The following is a 19,565-nucleotide window of genomic DNA, read 5'->3' as shown; positions in this document are numbered from 1 at the left end:
TATGCCTGAGTTGGTTATCATGCAATGAGCTTTGATCTCTTTTTTAAAAAACAGCAACAGCGATAGTCTGCATTAAGTGAATGCATTGCTTCTCACTAAACCATTACAATGAAAACAACTTTTCACTCTCAGCATGATAACCAAATGTTTAAAGCTTTAGCAATGGCATGACCTTAGAATTCCACATATATTGCATTAAGCATAATATTCATACAGGCAACCTCGACGGTGCATTATAGAACTCACATTTTGACCCCGATGACGAAGTTCCACTTGATGTAGATCTTGAACCCCCTTTCATGGAAAATACCCCTTTTCCTCTACGAGTTGCTGTGACGGTTACACGGGGGCGTTTTAATGGAATTACAGCACGAGGCGGTGCAGGGACTCGGCTGTGGTAATCGAACAACCTTAAGGGAATGTAAAAAGAAGCTTCATAGCACTTGGTTATGGTGTGATGGCAGAGAGATCATGCAGACTAAATTTCCCTACTTTCTAATGGAAAATTGCTCTCTGAAATATCAATGACTTGCATCACAGTTAAAATTAGATTTCAAGGACCTTTGTACTTTTAAGAAGCATATTTGTATCTCAGACATGACCAAGTAAGTAGCTGTAATTTCAGAGAAGGATACCATTATTAGTTTGTCTTAACTAGGAGTATGAAAAACATGCACCTCATAATTTCATTTCACCCAAGTAATAATATGAGATTTTAAAAAAATAAACACACACACTGTAGCTCTGCTGACAGCCTAGCTCTAAATTCAAAGTTTCAACTTTGTAATTTGCTGCCTTCATAGTAACTCTCATGCTGAAATTTAAGATGGTGAATATCAGTGAAATGAAATGTGACTAAACTGAAACATCTCATCAAAGAAATTAGCACTTCTCCAAATTTAGCAAATCACTTTTCCAGTCAAGTGATGTGTAAAAGAATGCATACACTATGGTAAAGAGTGCATTTAAAAGCCTTTATTATTGAAAATAGCATCAAAAATGCATTATATCTGGGGAAAATAACATGCAAAATTACATGCAATATTGCATGTGTATATTATGAAACATTTGAATTTAAATGCTGATTAATTTTTGAGAGCACCTCTTTAAAGAAAAATAAATCACAAACTGATATGGAAATGTAGAGAAGACAATTTCAGATTGGAACAATGAGAAAATAGAAGGAACTAAAACTGACGTATTCACCCATCTCCAATAGCATGAATACTGAAATTAATAATTTTGAAGGGCCGTTGTGCTTTGGTTTGTGTATTTGTTTCAGAAAGTGAATTCTAGGTAGATTCACTTTTAAATGTGAACTGAATTGAGTTTCTCCCCCATCCCTACAGGCAAGTCCATCTGAGGTGCTTTCGATAGGAGAAAAACACTGAAATTTGCTTATACCTAGAAATGACATAGCACTTCACATAGAAGTCAATAAAATATTTGAGGGAGCCTCCCCCCACCCAGTTGATGAGCATTCCCATAAAAAATGATATGTGTGTATGCACTGCATCATGCAATCAATTATGTGGGGTGGGGCTTACCTGGGCCCCCACACTATTTTATTCAACTTGGCACCCCTGGTGCTTTATTAGTGGAAGATAAAAAAACTGATAAGAGTATTGTCAGCTTCAACTGAGGTACTCTCAAATCACAGAGCAATTTTAGCTAAAACTGATTTCAATATCCTCTATAGGTTGCAATCCTATACACACTTATTTAGGAAAGAATCCCACTGAACTTGGAGGAACTTGCTTCTGAGAAAAACAGGGTTGGAATGAATGTGTATATGGTCATTTGAACAAAAATTGCTTAGCTGGAGTATAGTTAATACAACTGCAGCTTTAAGTAAACAGGAAGCAAGACATGTATTTCAAGGATAAAGAAGAAGAAGAGTTTGGATTTGATATCCCACTTTATTACTACCCTAAGGAGTCTCAAAGCGGCTAACAATCTCCTTTCCCTTCCTCCCCCACAACAAACACTCTGTGAGGTGAGTGAGGCTGAGAGACTTCAGAGAAGTGTGACTAGTTCAAGGTCACCCAGCAGCTGCATGTGGAGGAGTGGGGAAGCGAACCCGGTTCACCAGATTATGAGTCCACTGCTCTTAACCACTACACCACACTGGATCCAGAAGGATGTAGGAAGGAGGGTTGCCCCAATTTCTCATTAATCTGCTATTGTGTCATGAAGCGCCTTGAACATTTGGCTCCTGAATATACTGCAATGGAGGAGAGTTTGAAGAGGTGAAAGGGCTGCTTACGTTGTTATCGTAAGTACCAATCTGAAAAAGGCCTCTAAATTCTACCCTGGATGGTAATAAGTTCTTGACCAGTTTGCTGGACATTCTCCTGTCCCCCAGTAGGCTATATTATTCTTTGTGAAATATGTGGCTCTTGGCTTCGTTTTCCAGATTTCCCACTTGGTTTCGTATTGCAACAGCGTGCTATAGATTAATGGGTGACTTGATGGCAGACAGCACGGACACTTGTGGAAGACGTTAAGCCAGAGCAGCACCAAAGCGAGCTGCTGCATTTCAGATATATTTCCAATCTGGATTCTAAACTAAGTCATGCTGCAGAGAAATACTTCGAGACCTGCATCTTGAACATACCTTAATAGTCCATATAACCTGAGTCTCACAAAAGGTTTTGCATGGAGTGAGGACGTCAACACAGCCACATGAAAATATATCAATAAATGCCATCTTAGACTGTTCTCAGTGTGGGCAGCCTGTTCCTGTGGATCATCTTCAACAGCAGCAATGTGTCTTAGCTGCTGCAGCTGAGGCACAGCCCATTATACAAAAAGCAAGCTGGAGTCCCTCTGATCTGCCCCATTGGTCAACAGCTCCCTTCCCTTCTCATCCTGTTGGAAATGTTGCCTTTCATGCTAATCCGTGGCCCACTACTCTCCCTCCACAGTGACATAAAGGCACCAGAGATGTGCAGAATAGTACCTTCAGTCAAAGCTCTGATTCCTGAGCAGGATTATTCCAGAAACTAAAGCCTGTCATGGTGCACAGAGCACCCCCAAAATGGAGCTATCATCCTGATATGATGTAATCTGAATATAAACCAGAAATGCAAACAAGCAATAAAAACAAGCTGAGTCCTATGAGGAAACAAATGCAAAGGTTTTCCGATCTGGTTATGGGAAAATATGTCAAATAAGGAGCATAATATATGTAACCAAAGACAGTAATAAGAGTGCACATACCGATTGTAGAAATCATCCCTGTAGTAGTCATAATCAAAGACATAGCCACTGAAGAAAAGAACACAAATGAATTCATGTGAGGTGACATGACTGAATTATCTGATAAATAGCATTATGTAACATTTTGAAATTACAGTGCTAATTTGGGTCTGCATCTCTGGAGACTGCTTCATCACTGTTATTTTTATTGACTATTGTTTGGAAATATTGAAATTTGAGTCTTTGAACTAGTCACAATCTCACTAAAAATGCAAGGATTGCAAGGTGAAAAGGAAACACTGGTTTAGATTTGATTAAAAAAAACACCACAAAAAATCCTGTTGTTATTATCTAATTGCCAATGTGGTCTAGTATTTAAAGTGCTGGGTTCAAATCCTCACTCAGCCACGGAGCTCAGCGGGTGACCTTGGGCCAATGACCTTCCTCTTGCCTAATGTATCATGTAGGATTGCTGGTGAGAATAAAATCACGTACAGCACTCTGAGTTCCTTGGAGGAGCAACAGAATGAAAATGTAATTAATCATAAGAATGCACAACACGTACAAAGAAATCCAGGAGACATCCCAGTTCTATAAATAAGAATAGCTCTGATGACACTTAGCAAGACTGTTCTGCTATAGTTACAGCAGCACCCTTTGCTTGCTTGATATGAATCAAGTCTGCCTTATGCTACTGAATTTTATTTTCAGTCTCATTATATCAGGTTATTATCAAATATCAAACTAATCTACACATTAAGTAAAATCAAGTGGCAGACTGAGATGATAAGGAAGTGCCAAAGCTCTGTGGTGATCAAGCTCTGCTTTGATCACACTGTACCTTGCCCCACTCCAGGTGGAATGGAAAACTTGAAGAATCTCTGGGATAGGAATTCTGCAAAACTCAAAAGCTATCATTTGACTATCACTGGAAGCATGTGTGGTGGTTACAATTTGCATGCACATTACACACTTCCACACAGAAATGTGGCCTCCAGATCCCAAGGTATTTTTCTGTCCCTCTATAATTACTGTACAGATGGATCACACCTACCGCTTTTCAGTGCTTTCAGGAGTAATGTACAACATATGCACATATTCAATTTAAAACGGTTCTATGACAATTAAACAGGATACTCACTTAACTCAGTTCTAATTTTGGCCACTTTATACCTACATAGCATAACAGCTCTGGAGAATGATAATGATAGTAATAATAGTCGTAATTTATAAGGCAATTGAAGAAGGCAAGTGCTTAATTTTTGTGGCCTCTCACTAATCCATCTTTGGTTAGTGAGCCATAGGATGAAAAGGTTTTCATCCTAGTTAGTCCAGCATCCTGTTTACCACAGTGCTGGAAGCAGGATCTGAGTGCAACAATACTCCCCCACTCTTGTTCCTAAACAACTCAGAAGTACACAGCCTCTGATGCTGGACATCATGACTAGCAGCCATTGACAGTCTTATTGTATATGAATTTGTCTAATTCCTTTTTAATGCCACCCAGGAAGGTGGCCATTACTACATAACATGCTAAAGAATTCCATAGTTTAAATATGTGTTGTGTGAATAAGTATTTCTTTTTGTCTCTCCTCAAATCTCCCACCAATCAGCTTCTAGTATTATGTGAGAGGAGCAAAACTTTCCCCTATCCATTTCCCCCCCACACCATGTATTATTTTACATACCTTTATCATGTCCCCCGACCCTTACTCATTTTTTTCTAAACTAAAAATGTTGTAACCTCCCTCCATAGGGGAGTTGCTCAGGCCCCCTGATCGTTTTATTAATCTGCACATTTTCCAGCTCAACAATATCCTCTTTGAGGTGTGGCGACCAGAACTGTTCATAGTATACCCAACGAATCCCAAAAGCATAATATCATCCAGAAAGCATGATCATAGACCTAAGCTTTTCTGAAAGGAGATGCAAGACAAATGCCACGAAAATGAGTTATAATTGTAGGCAATCTTGTTTTAGTTTAAGCGACTGAATGTTGAAAGACGTAGGAAGGCCCCTTTAAAATGAAAAAGGTGTTTAAAGTGAAATGAAGCTAAGTGTGGAGAAATGGAGGAAGTATTATGACTAAAATATAAGAAGAAAAGCAGCAAAGATGAAAAGAATTATGTTTTGCAGCCTAATTACTGTGATACGGATCCAATGATCTCATTCAGTCGCCATGTGAAACGAGAGTTTCATATGAGGCAAATGAGCTGCAGACAGCTTCAAGTTTGCACACTCCATCTCCTCTGTGCCCCTTTAACAAGGCTGTGAGGAGCGTGGAGCTCTTGCTTCCATTTTTGCTTGGTGCATAAACGTTATGTTTATCTTTTTATCTTTAAGGTGTCACGAAAATCTGTTGTTTTTTCTCCAGCCTTGGTTATCTTCCTCTAGCAACTCAACTGTCCTCTTATTTCTCTCTTCTCAAACTCTTGGGGACAATTAGCCACCAAGACAAGTATCATAAGGGGGAGTGTGAGAAGTGGAGTGTGATTTTTGCATTTCTGTATGTTTGCTTTGCTGTTGTTGCTGTTCAGTTTTAAATTAATTATTTGTATTTTACGCATTGTGACCAATTGTGACGGCTTATAGCTTTTAGCAATAAAGATTTCATTTATTCATTCATTCCATTCATTCATTCACCCAAGAAGAGATGAAATGAGCATAAACAAGGACTGAAGAAAGTATCCAAGCAGTTAGCGTCTGATATGTGTTCTGATGCCTGCAATGCCTTGGAAGAGGAAAGGAATGGTGTTACATCGAAGCATGCAGAAAAATACTGTATAGCAAAAACAGCTACAATACTGTTACCAAATACCTGTCTTGAAAGGCCCTTCCATTTAGCTCTTTTTCATATGGGGAGTGCCATGTATAGCCACACTCTTATTCTGTTGTATTTGGCGGCCAGGCCAGGAGAACAGGATTTCGCCCTTTTGCCAATATGGAAATAAAGCTGACCTCTGTGTGGAAACTGCAGAGCTGTATCTTTTGGAAAGAGCTGCTTTGTTTACTATTGAGCACTGTCCAACCATTTTGGGAGCAATAAAAGCTGTTTCCTACACTCTTCATTAATGCCTTAATGGGCTTTTTAAAGGAATGCTTTTGGTCTCCTTTTCAATAAATGAAAGTTACCAGGTAATAAACTACAATAATTATCATCTCTAAACTACAGCCTCCCTATTTGTCTCTTATCCTTTAGTCGTTGTGTGTGATTAAGCACACACATAAAGGACTCTCTGAGGATCAGAGACACGGAGGCTATTAATTTATTTGCAGATATGCACAGTGTTACTAACATTATAGCTTTGTTACATGATGAAGAGCTGCAATTAGCCCAGATTTTAATATTAAAGTGTTTTATGCTTCTATATTAAGGAGGGACAATCCTTATTCAAGTGAGAAAACATCTATCTATGGTAAGATGGACTTTACTCACATGGACCATAGAAGGATTACTGAGCTCCATGCAGGAATTTCAGGGATCTAGCCTAATGAGCTGCCACTATGTACACTAGGTTTCAGAACCTGTTTCAGGTGCATTTCACAACGTAGGGGATGCCATAGAGATCAGCTGCAGTTCTTCAAGCAGCTTGTCCACATCCTTAGGCTGCAATAATCTAAACTGATTCCGTATAGATGGAACAGACAGTACTCTAGCACCTCCACGGGAATTGCTATCACTGTGGTGTCCGACTCTGTCGGAATCTGAGTGAATTTATCCCTAAAGCATCTTGCAAAGTTGTTACAGCTGGCCTCTGAGAATGTCAGAGCACCATTCTCCTGGCCAGCTAAAAAAAGCCCATTCACCACTCAGAAAAGTTCTGCTAGATGGCTACTTGCAGATGCAGTAGTGGCAGAAAAGTAAGCTTTTTCCACTGCAGCTATGGCCATGTGGTAGGTACGATGGTGTGGCCTCACCCACTTTGGCCAGGTCTGGACCCAAGTCTTATGCCATCCATGCTTTAGCTACCAAGCTTCCTGTTTCATTGTATTTAGATGACCTGTTGCAAAGTCATAGGCTCCTGAAGATCTCCAGCAATGGACAGCTCAACACCCTTCTAGGGTTCCATTGTCAAACTACTCTTACCCTCAAAACATTCTTCTAATGTTCAGTCAAAATCTATCTTCTTGGAATTTAAGACCTTTAGATCAAGTCTTGTCCTCTAAGGCCTAGGAAATGGGTCTTGGAGACCTTTTGTTCAACTGCACAATATATCAGAAAGAACACACAAAATTATGGGTGGAGTATATTGTGGAATGCCCACCTCCTCCATATTCCTTGAAATGACCCCACATCTCTGTCAATGGCTTCTATGTTTAGGCCCTGTCATTTGCTTGCCTCAGAGTCTGTGCCACATCCAACGTGTATTCAAGGAAGCACTCTTGTCAAACTGTATAAATGTAGGATTGATTATATGATTTATTCGTTACGTGCTACATGTTGCTGTAGTGCAGTTTGGTATGACAGATACAGAAGACTTTCATTGACAGATATAGGAATAAGTGATGAGCTTAAGCCATGAAATGTTTCTGCTGCATTTCATGTATGGCACCTTGATAAATTAAAATTATGGCTCCAGCAGCGGACCTGAAAGAATAATCACTTTTTGAGGACTAAAACAGAATTCCATGAGAAATAGTAGCCTGGGGACTACTGAATGGAATGTAGTGGAAAAGCACAGTATGTTAAACAACCATCAATTACAAAATGATGGTGTCAGAGTGCAGAAAAGTGGGAAAGCAAAATTTCTAAAGAGGGGAAGGATTTTTCCTTTTCAGTAGTTAGTTAAAGCAAGAAACAGACTGCCTTGAAAGGTGGTAGAGTTCCCTTTGTGGTACTGGAGACTATATAGCAGGGGATTACAGAAATAAATGGTCTGGTAAGACTGCTGCTTGTGAGAATAAAGTTTATATTCTTTGCAAACTAAGCCAATCTGAGTACAAGCTTACATGTGGCTATTATGGAGCCATGAGTTCAAGAGGTTAACAAAAATGAAGATCCAATGCTAATTGACTTGGAGAAGAAGCAGGAAGGAAGTAAAGGCTGAGAGAAAAAACCACCTACAGGAAGTTACTCAAGAAGGAATCAGCAAAGGAAGAATATTTATTTAATATATTTATGTTTATCTCTCGCCTTTCTCCCAAGTTTGGATTGAGGGCAGTTTATTACATTTAAAAACATCAATTATAAAATGCGGAATAATAAAAACAAACTAGTTAAAAGCAATAATTAAAATTGCAACATATTTAGAAGCAGCAATTAAAATCTAAATTTGACAGCAGCCCAGTGATCAGCATCATCTGCACCTTAGTTTCCAAAGGCCTATTTGAATAGGAAGGTCTTAGCACGCAAGCAGAAAGATAACAAAGAGGGAGCCCATCTAATCTCTCTTGGGAGGGAATTCCACAAAATGGGAGCAGCCACAGGGAAAGCTCTCTCTTGTGTCACTGCCAGCTGTGCTTCTGATATTGGTGGGACCAAGAGATGGTCTCACCTGAGGCCTAGTAGGTTCACATAGGGAAATACAGTGGTACCTCTGGTCACGTACTTAATTTGTTCTGGAGGTCCGTTCTTAACCTGAAACTGTTCTTAACCTGAAGCACCACTTTAGCTAATGGGGCCTCCTGCTGCCGCCGGAGCACAATTTCTGTTCTCATCCTGAAGCAAAGTTCTTAACCCAAGGTACTATTTCTGGGTTAGTGGAGTCTGTAACCTGAAGCTTATGTAACCCGAGGTACCACTGTATGATATTTCAGGTAGAATAGGTTACGTTTCTGTCTGTTGCCCCTCCAGAGATTCAGATGACTTACTGTAAGTGTTGCTGCTTTAATCCTAACAGTTGAGAGGCCACTTTGTAACAACAATCCCATATACTGTACTTTACGGTAGTGTGATCATCTCGTCTAGAGGTTACTAGACCATGAATGATATATTCACCTCCCCTTCTTTGTAGGTAATAACAAGGCAATCAAAAGTATATGTGCTTCTATTATACTTAGGTACAAACTAACTTAAAGCATTTAAGTCTCTACAACTACTCAAGGCAATGCCAGTGGACACACCATTGCTTTTTTATAGTCTTTTTGAATCGAACCATCACAATTTCTCAGAACAGCCTACAGCAACCTACTCCATCTCCCCTGCACGGCATGAAAGACTTGAAAATGTTAACCTCTTCTTCTCACTTGTGATATGCTTGCCCTTTTGACCTCCATTCCCCCCCCCCCCCCGTTTTCTCCCTGTAAGAGATCATTATCTTTACTCATCAACAGTGACCTTAGAGATCTGTTGTTTTCTATGAATGCTCTGCACACTAAGACAGGTTTATAGCTGGTAAAGTATAACGTAGAACATGAAACACGTCCTTCACTGAAACCTATGTGCAACCAAAGGGTATTCTGAACTCCATCAACTTGGTAATGGCTTTTTTGTTTTATATAAAGAGTAGATTTTGCAATGAAACAAAGCTTTACACGTTACTTACTAAATGGCACTGCCGGAAAGGCAAAGAAGGAAAAACTTAGCCTTAAGGGATGATGAAAGGTGACTTTGCCAGTGCAGTCTGATTCGGCTGAGCTTACATGAAATTCAGGTGTGGTGGCAAGTGCCACAAGGAATATTAACCTTGCATCAGTTCTGGTTATCATTAATACATCAATTTTGGATTTTCCTTTTATTTGAGAAAATATAAATAAACAAAAGAGCAGAGGAGGCAGTCTTCTACAGGTATTTTGGCAATATCTGGGGTTCTCAGAGGTGTGTTTGACTCTGACCTAATCATGGTATACATTTCAATATCAGATCAGGAGTGTGGTGCTGATAACACCAAGGTTGCAGGTTCAATCCCCATATGGGACAGCTGGATAGTCCTGAATTGCAGGGGGTTGGACTAGATGATCCTCAGGGTCCCTTCCAACTCTACAGTTCTATGAAGACACATCCTTTTGCACTGGAGGATGAGATCAGAATAGCCTTCCCATTGAAGTGCTAATCTGTTTCCAATTGCTGTTGATTAAGTTTAATTCATGGTTTAGTAGAGTAGGTGTATTACACATTGTATTCGGCTTTGTGTAACCCATCCTGGTGTTTGGTGAAGGTTCTAAATGCCAAGAAAGAAAGAAAGAAAGAAAGAAAGAAAGAAAGAAAGAAAGAAAGAAAACAGATTTCTTGATCCCTTCCGGCCTTACAAGTTCCTTCCAGACACATCCATACCACACATTAAAACACATTATTTCCCCTAAAGAGTTTTGGGCACTGTAGTTTATTAAGGGTGCTCGGAACTGCAGCTATGTGATGAGCAAACCACAGTTCCCAAGATTCTTTGGGGAGGGGGAGCCATGTTATTTCAATGTATGGGATGGATGTGATAAGGTAGGAAAGGGTGCTGAACAAAAGTACAGCGCTCTCTTGTATACAGTTTCCTTGGAACCAGTTGAAAGTATGATGTTTTTTGTTTAGCTAAGAACCCGATGACATTTCAGAAATGGAAAGTTAGTTTTGGTACTCATTACAATTCCATCCAGAATTCCTCTGCATTTGACACTACAGTGTGAAGTAGTGGAGACAAGCAACAGATTTGTCATGTTTGCCAGCTGATTGTGCATTTTGCTTTAGGCAAACGTAACTCAGTGTGTGGCTGCAGCCAGGGTTTAATAAATACAAGAATGCAGGAGAAAGCATTTTGCCATTAGGTCCAAGTCTTAACTTCTACCTAGAGAATAAATCTATGGTGATGTTCAACACATCATTAGAAAGTACTCTGGAGGTTTCTTAAAAAGTTGATAGCAGGCCTGGGGGCTCCAGAATCTTATTAGGACTTCAGCTCACAATGAGAAGATAAAACTATGCAACCATACACCCTGCATATATCTAGATTCAGGTAGGTAGCTGTGTTGGTCTGACACAGTATATACACACACACACACACACACACACACACACACAGTGGTACCTCAGGTTACATACACTTCAGGTTACAGACGCCACTAACTGAGAAATATTGCTTCAGGTTAAGAACTTTGCTTCAGGATGAGAACAGAAATTGTGCTCTGGCGGTGCGGCAGCAGCAGGAAGCCCCATTAGCTAAAGTGGTGCTTCAGGTTAAGAAAAGTTTCAGGTTAAGAACGGACCTCCAGAACGAATTAAGTACTTAACCCGAGGTACCACTGTATATATAAAATTAAAAAAATGTTGAAAGCTCTGTGTGTTGGCTTCAGGCTGTCCTTAAGTGCCTTTTTGCCTGGCTGAACTGCCGCCGTGAATGGTAATTCCTCTTGCTTGCATGAAGGATGTAGGCAGGCAGGCATGTTTGTATGTGTAGAACCTCTGCATGTTGTATGGGAGCCTATTGTACAAAAGTAAAGAGTTACATATGTGAGTCCACTCCGTTCTCCCTCTAGCCACACCAGCTTTGGCATAAACCATCCCAGACTCTGTGTTCATCATGTGAGGCCCTTCTTAGTGTGCCTCCTCCATGTGAGATCCGGAGGGTGGCAACACGAGAACAGGGCCTTTTCTGTAGTGGCTCCCCATTTGTGGAATGCTCTCCCCAGGGAGGTTTGCCTGGCAACTTCATTATATATTTTTAGGTAACAGGTGAAAACACTCCTTTTCAACAAGTCCTTTGGCTGATTAATAATCTACAGCCTTTTAAATGTGTCTGTGGGAAGGAAGGGGTTATTATTTCATTTTGTTTTAAAACTTGTGTTTTTATCTTGTATTTTATTCTCTGAACTGCCCTGAGATCTTGTCATGAAGGGTGGTATAACAACAGCAACTGCTATGATGATGATGCAGCCCCCAGACGTTTGCTCACAACAGCCATTTGGCTGAAAATTGTTTCTGACCCCTGGGCTAAATCTCTTCTCCCTGTGTGGTAATGAACCCTCCCTCCACTATCCAATAGAACAACAACAACCCCAACATGCAGCTGTGTGATGCCAAGCATTGATTCATTTAGTGTTACACCTACTTTTTCCCCTTGCGCAGAAGAAGACACCAGTGTGACCATTAATACTTCATCTATACAAGTCATCAGCACTTGACAATCCAGTCAGAGCTAAATTAACTCTCAGAGAAGGCAGCAGGAAAATAGGGGACTTGGAAGGCTGAGCCAGCTCTGAATCATTTGTCAGTACTCTCAACACTAATGAAAGCTGCTGCCAAGATAGTGCTTTCAGTTTTCACCTTGCAAGCAGCCGAGAAGAGCTTTTCGCAAACCCCTTCACCGAAATGAACGGGAATCGTTCTGAAACAGGTCTTTTTTGCTCATGATGCCCACAGAAGCTGCTTTGCAATTGCAGAGATCTGCTGAGGCCTTAAGCAATTTCTTACTTAGCCAAAGCACCCGGTAAAAGCAATGATAATCTTTCACTAGTCATGATTACTCTTATAATGGGCCCTTAATGAAATAAGAAGGAACAGGTTGTGTTAATTAAATTGCAAACATGTAATGGAATTTTTACCTCCCACTTGACTTAAAATAGACTTAAAACACCAAATCCTTTTCAGTCCTGTGGTCAGCAGAAGCTACTAATATATCATTTACCATCTTGGTTCCCCCCGCCCCATTTCCAGTGAAGAAACCTGGGTCTGACAGGAGTGGGGGCTCCAAAACTCTGGTGAACACATGTGGGAAGGCAGGTTTAGAGCAGATGAAACAATACATACATCTAAGCTGTATACTGAGCCAGAATCATCAAACTGTGCACACAATCAGTAAACAGAGCCGATTTCCTTGTATAACGGCATGGGAAGCCTATGTCCCTCCAGATGTTGTTGGACTCCCAAATCCCTTTAGCCCCAGCTGGAGTGACCAGCTGTAGCCCAACTTTATCCAGAGGAACACAGGTTCCCAATTCCTGTGCCGTGGAAAGAAAGGCATGGATGTGGCCATTGGGCAAAATGTTCCACTATCACTGTTGGCAGCAGGATGCCTCTGATTATCAGTTGCTGGGAATCACAGATGGGGAGAGTGCTGTTCTGCTTGGGTTCTGTTTGTGGGTTTCCCATGAAAAAAATGGAGGCGAGGGAAATATGTTTTGGCCACTTTTAAAGTTACAATTTACCACCGCACCTGTATTTCTATCCGTTAGCTTCCTGTTTCTTTACTCCTACGCATAGCTACTTTGCAATCTTCATCGGAATCTGCTATGATATAGATGTGAAAACACTCACGCCATCACTGCTGTTAATTACAGCCTTCTTGTCTCTCTAACCAATCTGACCGGCTAAACCTTTTGCAAAGCTAATTTGCAGGATTATTTTTGGTAATCTTGGCTCAGCCTTCTCACTTCAAACCTACTCACCTGAAGTGCTTGTTGCTCAGAGACTGATCCACTAAAGAAAGCTGCCCTTTGTTTGAAGTACAGCTTTTTGCCTAGTGCAATACGACTGCAGGTAGCCAGGTCTCTTAAGGAAACCTCCTTCAACGGCTGCCTCCCACTCTTCTTCAAGTGTTGGGGAGATTTCAGAATAAACAGACTCCTGTCTGTACCAATGTAAAAGGTGTCCACTTTAGAACTAATTACAGGGGTGCAGCTGTAGGCAGCTTGGCTGCTTCCAGGGGAAGGAAGTCCCCCCCCCCCCCATAGAAGTGGAGCTGGCTAGGGCTGGAGTGGGTTTTCACCTTTCTCCCTCTGCAGCCAGTTGGGCCTGGCTTAATAGACTGCAGTATAGTGCAAACATAACTTTTATATGTACAGTCATACCTTGGGTTACAGGCGCTACAGGTTGTGTCTTTTCGGGTTACGGACCGCCGAAACCTGGAAGTACAGGAACGGGTTACTTCCGGGTTTTGGCAGTCGCGCATGCGCAGAAGCGCCGAATCGCAACCTGCGCGTGTACAGACGCACCACTGTGGGTTGTGAACATGCATCCCACACGGATCACGTTTGCAACCGGAGTGTCCACTGTACTGGGAAACAAATAATAATAATAATAATAATGGCTAACTTTATTGCAATATTCAGCCTATTGCAGTGGTCTGGAACCAAACTCACACTATCTCCAAGGTATGCTTGTGCACTTCGGGATATCTGAATCTGTAGGAACTGTGGCGTATTCCAGCCATGGATAGATAAAGCAAACTGGGATCAAACTATGATTTGATATTCTGGTTTGTTAGCTAAGCATAGGTAGAACATGGCACACTTCCCCTTCATGGGGAAGGAAGTTCAAAATCAAAACCAGCAGCTTTAAAACAGTGTTTCCCAAACTTGGGTCTCCAGCAGTTGTTGGACTACAATTCCCTTCATTCCTAGCTAGCAGGACCAGTGGTCAGGGATGATGGGAATTGTAGTCCAAAATCAGCTGGAGACCCAAATTTGGGAAATTCTGCTTCAGAACTTCTTATTACATGTACTTTGGAATAAGAAAGGGGAAGATGGAGCACTTGAGTCAAGGCTTATGTAGGCTCTGCTAGATTCTGCTAGGTTTCTAGAATTCAGTTTTACATCAAGTGAAATATCACAAAAAATGCAAAAATTAACTGGTAAGGAAATGGTTGTCTGTATGTAACTGCAAAAGAGCACAAGCAAAAATATTTCTTTGGATAACACATACAGGAAAGAGACAGAAACAGAAGACAAAAGCAATAATGTAACCAATAAAGGAAGGGGATGTGATCCTATGCTCAGTTGACTTTTTCCATTATGAAGAGTATTCAGGGTATATATTAAGGTCACACAGAGGAAAAACAATTAGCTAGGATGTTCATCTGATCATATGTTTATGGCTAATAAAAGTTAATGAAATTAGGAAAAAAATACATTTCACTTCCAGTAAATCAGAGAAAACATCAGGCCAGTACGAATGCTACTTAGATTGCTAAGTGTACTACTAAATAAACCAGCAAAGCTGCTCACTTTGTGATTAGACCTTCAAATTAAGCAAGACAATGCTGTAGTTGGAAATTGAACTACACCAGTTATGTATAACTGAGTAGTTTCTGAGAAAAATCTCCAACCAAAGTGTGTGTGTGTGTGTGTGTGTGTTGGTGTGTAATACAGTGCTTTTTGTGATCATTCCTCTATCCCCCTCCCCCCAAATTTTAATGAGTGCCACAGTAAAGCAATGATGGTACTAAACCCTAAATCTTGTTGAAGACATCAAGAGAGCTGGGTAGCCTGTGAAATTAAAAACAAAACTACAATACTCAGCTACAGGTTCTTACTCACCCAACAGACAGGAAAGGCTCCTTCGATTCAAGTCTGTTAAACAAACAATACAGTGAAATAGTTAAATATATTCAAAGAACGCATTGATAACATACTGCACAAGGTTGACGTTATATGTTGTAGTCTGGGGTGGGATGGGGAATATGTGGCCCACCAGATGTTGAATTCCACCTTCCATCACTCCTGACTCTTGGCCATGCCAGGTGGATCAGGCAGGAGTTGCTGTCCAACAACATCTGCAGGGCCACAGGTTTCCCACTCCTGCTTTGGGCACACAGGAGGGCAATGCCGGGCATCTGCCAGGACCGAAGTCTGGCAGAAGATCACGACCATCACCAGAACGCCATCTTCATGATGGACAGAAGCACCCAAGAAAATCATAGGCAGTGTGAGGGAATTTTCTTCTTTGCACGCTTGAGATTTTCCACTTTCACCTGGCATCTACATTTCCCAAGGGTTCCAAAATCTTTGACCCAACATCAGTGGACTTCAGAAAGGACCTTCTACACACTGTGATGTAGAGGTTAGAGTTTTTGATTATGACAGGGGAAGCCCACATTCAAATCCCCAGCCAGCCACGAAGCAGGGTCAGTCTCTATCTCTCTGTGTTGTGAGGATAAAATGGAGTGGCAGAGGGCAATGTATATCACACCTTGAGCTCCATTAAGGAGAAGCAGCCAGTAAATATAAAAAAGAAAGAAAGGAATACAAAATTTTGTAACAAAGACCAGCAGGAGCAAATGGACAGTTATAAAGTTTTGCAATGAAGGCAAGAGGGACAACTTCAATATTCAGATAAAATATATAATTGGGGGTGCATTTCTCTGAAAGAAAGGGAGCGGGGGAAATGTGTGATGACCTATGGATAAAGCACTGAAATTAAAAAATCTGGTTGAAATCCATTCTCAAGAGTTGAGATTCAATTTGCTCAAAATACAGCTGCCCTCTATTTGACCCTCCCTTGGTATATTTGACTAAATGGTTTTAGGTGATTTGTAGTGATACAGTAAATTACTTCAAAGAGTTTCAGGCAATAGAGGAAAGCAATTATCCATTGGCCTTTCATTTAAATTGCTCTTTAATTTAAATTAGTAACTTAGTGCAATGAAACTAAAATAAAGATGTTAAAACTGCAGCGTTACATGGAAAAGAATACGCTCTAATCGTGGGGTTTATTCACACATTATTCATCACCTCTCAGCACCCATAATTGTGCAGGGTGGTTCCTTATGAAGAGCAATCCAGCATAGCTTTCTTTCCATTGTTCTCCTGCTGATAAAGTGTATTCTCCATTACACTTATGCTTTAATTACACCGCTTTTAATTTTATCTGCCAAGTAAACTTGTAACGTCGTTCAAAAACAATATACATAAGTTTACTACTCTCTATATAAAGAAGATAGGTATGACTAAACATAGTAATTATCAAGGGTTTTATGAGTAGACCTTTAAATTTAATAAGGAATATTAATATGCCGCTAGTCCTTCACACATTAAATGCTTTTATTCATGACACCTATGGGGTTTCTTAAGTATCCTCCATCACTGTGCTGAGACACTTGAAGAACCACACCATCTGCAGTCACCTTGTGCCCCGAAACCTCAAATGCCACTTCACATCACTAAGTATGAGATGCCAGGGCATGGGAAGCTCTCAAGCAGAGAGAATTATTGGCTAGGTATCTCTCATGTTGCAGCACCACCCAGATCGTGGATACGGTGAGGAGCCACAGTCACCAGGCCAGGTGATCTGAAGAGCCAATGAGATATTTGCTGGCCTTATACAATTGTTGCATATTGAGTCTTCATCATTCAGTGCTAGGCTAGACTTGCAGCTGTCATCATCCTGCCCCACGTCTTCCTTTTGGAACCTGGCCATCTACTTTCTGGGACAACATATAGTGGTGCCTCGCAAGACGAAAAGAATCCGTTCTGTGATTCTCTTCGTCTAGCGGTTTTTTCGTCTTGCGAAGCAAGCCCATTGACGGATTAGCGGATTAGCGCTATTAGCGTCTTATCTGCTGATTGGATCAGCTGATAAGCAGCTTAGCGGCTTAGAAAAGGGGGGGGGGGGAGAAAAAAAAAACCAGCAGGAACTCGCAAGACATTGTCGTCTTGCGAAGCAAGCCCATAGGAGATTCGTTTTGCGAAGCACCTCCAAAACGGAAAACTCTTTCGTCTAGCGAGTTTTCCGTCTTGCGAGGCATTCGTCTTGCGGGGCACCACTGTATCTGCCTGGGGTCTCTCTGATCACTGTTGGCTGCTTTGGACCTGGACTTGGACTTGTCTCTGGACCCCTATGTTAAGTCAGTGCTCTGGCTCTTTCTCTTGGCCTGACATGGGCTATGTACTCTTACCTCTGTCCCTTCCAGCCCTGGTCTTGCAAGGCCTTGACAGTAAGATGCCAACAAGAGAGGGTGATCTGTAGCAAAGCAGCTACAGACTGGGTTGTTATATTTTATCTTGCAATGCCCCCACTTACCATTTCCTCTCCCCACACTCCACTAGCTCATATTTTGAGATGTTTACCCCACCCACCCACAGAATCTTTGGAGAAAGGGAGGACTATAAACAATTCTGATAGATAAATAAATAAAATAGGTTTGTGAGTATTCTAAAGAAGAAAGCAGCCCAGCAATCAATAACCATCCCTGCCCTGTCGTATTTTAGTTTATTTTGCTCTGAACACCTGCACTTGAAGATGATAAGGTTTGACGGATCTCAGCTTTTCAGCAACAGATTTGCCTATCTGATGTTTTTCACAGAATTGGATCAGTATGGATACAGCCCTGAGATCCACAGCAATAGTAGGAGGAAATATACGTTCAGCTGTCATCTTCAAGTACTGCTTTCCTAGCTACATCAATACTTATTTGGATAAAGCTGATGCCAGCTGACCTTTTTCTACCCTGCATCAACAAGCTGTAATGAGCCCATCAGACTTGCCATAGCAAAACGGGGCTGACTGTTCTAATGCAAACAACCAGTGGCACTTCAGCACATGCTTACTTGTACGTAATCCAAAAACAATAGAAGGCTGCCTTCCTAACACCCCTAAGATAGAGATTTTATGTTTGCATTCCTCCTTCCTCTGCTAATATTGACAAGTAAATGATGAACTGTGCTGACAAAATGCAATTCTTGCTTATTATGCAGCAGCCTGTACTGTCCTTATTTTTAAGAGGGCGGGGGCTGGGTTCAACCAGGAACACATTTCCTAACAATTGTGATTCCAATCCAGAGATAATGTCCGGGATCCAAAGAGTTACTTACACTCATGAGAGGACTTCCATTAATTCAGCGGGACTAGCAGACTTGCACTGCTTTTGCATCTCTCCTGGTCTAAGTTCACCCAACCAGGTTAACCAAAGCCATGGGTGCCAAACTCAGACTGAAACTGGTTTGAAATGGATCTAGATAGCAGATGTCATCCCAGAGAGTTCGGAATCAGTTGACAACCACTTGCTTGAGCAACTTGCCACTCACTTTACTCCAGGATAGTGTGTGTGTGAAAAAACTGATTATTTACCATGAAGGTTCTTCTGGGACTAGGGAGCCCTTCAAACACCATGGCTCTAAATTGTTTACCCCTCAGTAAGACTAATTAATATGCTCTGTTAAAAAGAAAGGATTTTACCAAGCCCTTAAAATTAGACCCGCTGCCATAAGGACAACTGTGTACATATGGCTGACTTTAATATGTCCTAAAGGGCACCAAGAATTGTTGGATGATATGGTGGGACTCTTACTTAATTCCCAAATATTCACAGATGGGTTGTAAGATGCTGCGTGCAGGTGGTCTCTGGTGGGAAAAAGCCACAATGGAGTGAATGTTAAGCTATAAATAGAAAAAGTGAGGCAAGGAATGGGTGACAAAGTTGCCGTCATTTAGTTATTTATTTTCTGGCCAGGTTCCTGTGCCAAGGGATTACAAGATGGACCCTTATTTAAGAGATAATTTTTCACCGTCATGAGGAACATACCCTGAAGACTCAGAAGCTGTTCCTAGGTAGTGTAAGGAGCAGATGAGCCTACCTGTAGAGAGCTGAAAGTGGCCGCTTGTTTCCAGGCTTAGGTCTGTATGGTTTGGGCTCTCCTGCCATGTTGATGTCTGAAAGCAAACATATTGTAGATCTAAATTAAAATGTACTGCAAGGGGGGGGGGAGAGCTTGTACAAAATAATTTG

General features: G+C 41.2%; 1 protein-coding gene across 6 annotated transcripts in view; it reads right to left on the bottom strand.

Moving 5' to 3' along the window:
* Positions 1-19,565, bottom strand: part of RALYL (RALY RNA binding protein like) — a 257,854-nt gene that overhangs the window by 19,000 nt on the left and 219,289 nt on the right. For all 6 annotated transcript variants that reach the window (XM_081205063.1, XM_081205060.1, XM_081205061.1 and 3 more), the window contains 4 exons: positions 19,414-19,489; positions 15,379-15,411; positions 3,223-3,270; positions 247-410 (listed from right to left, as the gene is read on the bottom strand). In XM_081205063.1, the coding sequence (XP_081061189.1) occupies positions 247-410; positions 3,223-3,270; positions 15,379-15,411; positions 19,414-19,489 (321 nt within the window). The remainder of the gene's footprint in view (positions 1-246; positions 411-3,222; positions 3,271-15,378; positions 15,412-19,413; positions 19,490-19,565) is intronic.

This window comes from Podarcis bocagei, assembly GCF_964188305.1.
Source record: "Podarcis bocagei genome assembly, chromosome: 8".
In the NCBI taxonomy this organism is placed as follows: Eukaryota; Metazoa; Chordata; class Lepidosauria; order Squamata; family Lacertidae; genus Podarcis; species Podarcis bocagei.
The sequence above is the reverse complement of the archived record's forward strand: the minus strand, read 5'-3'. Positions and strand labels throughout refer to the sequence as shown.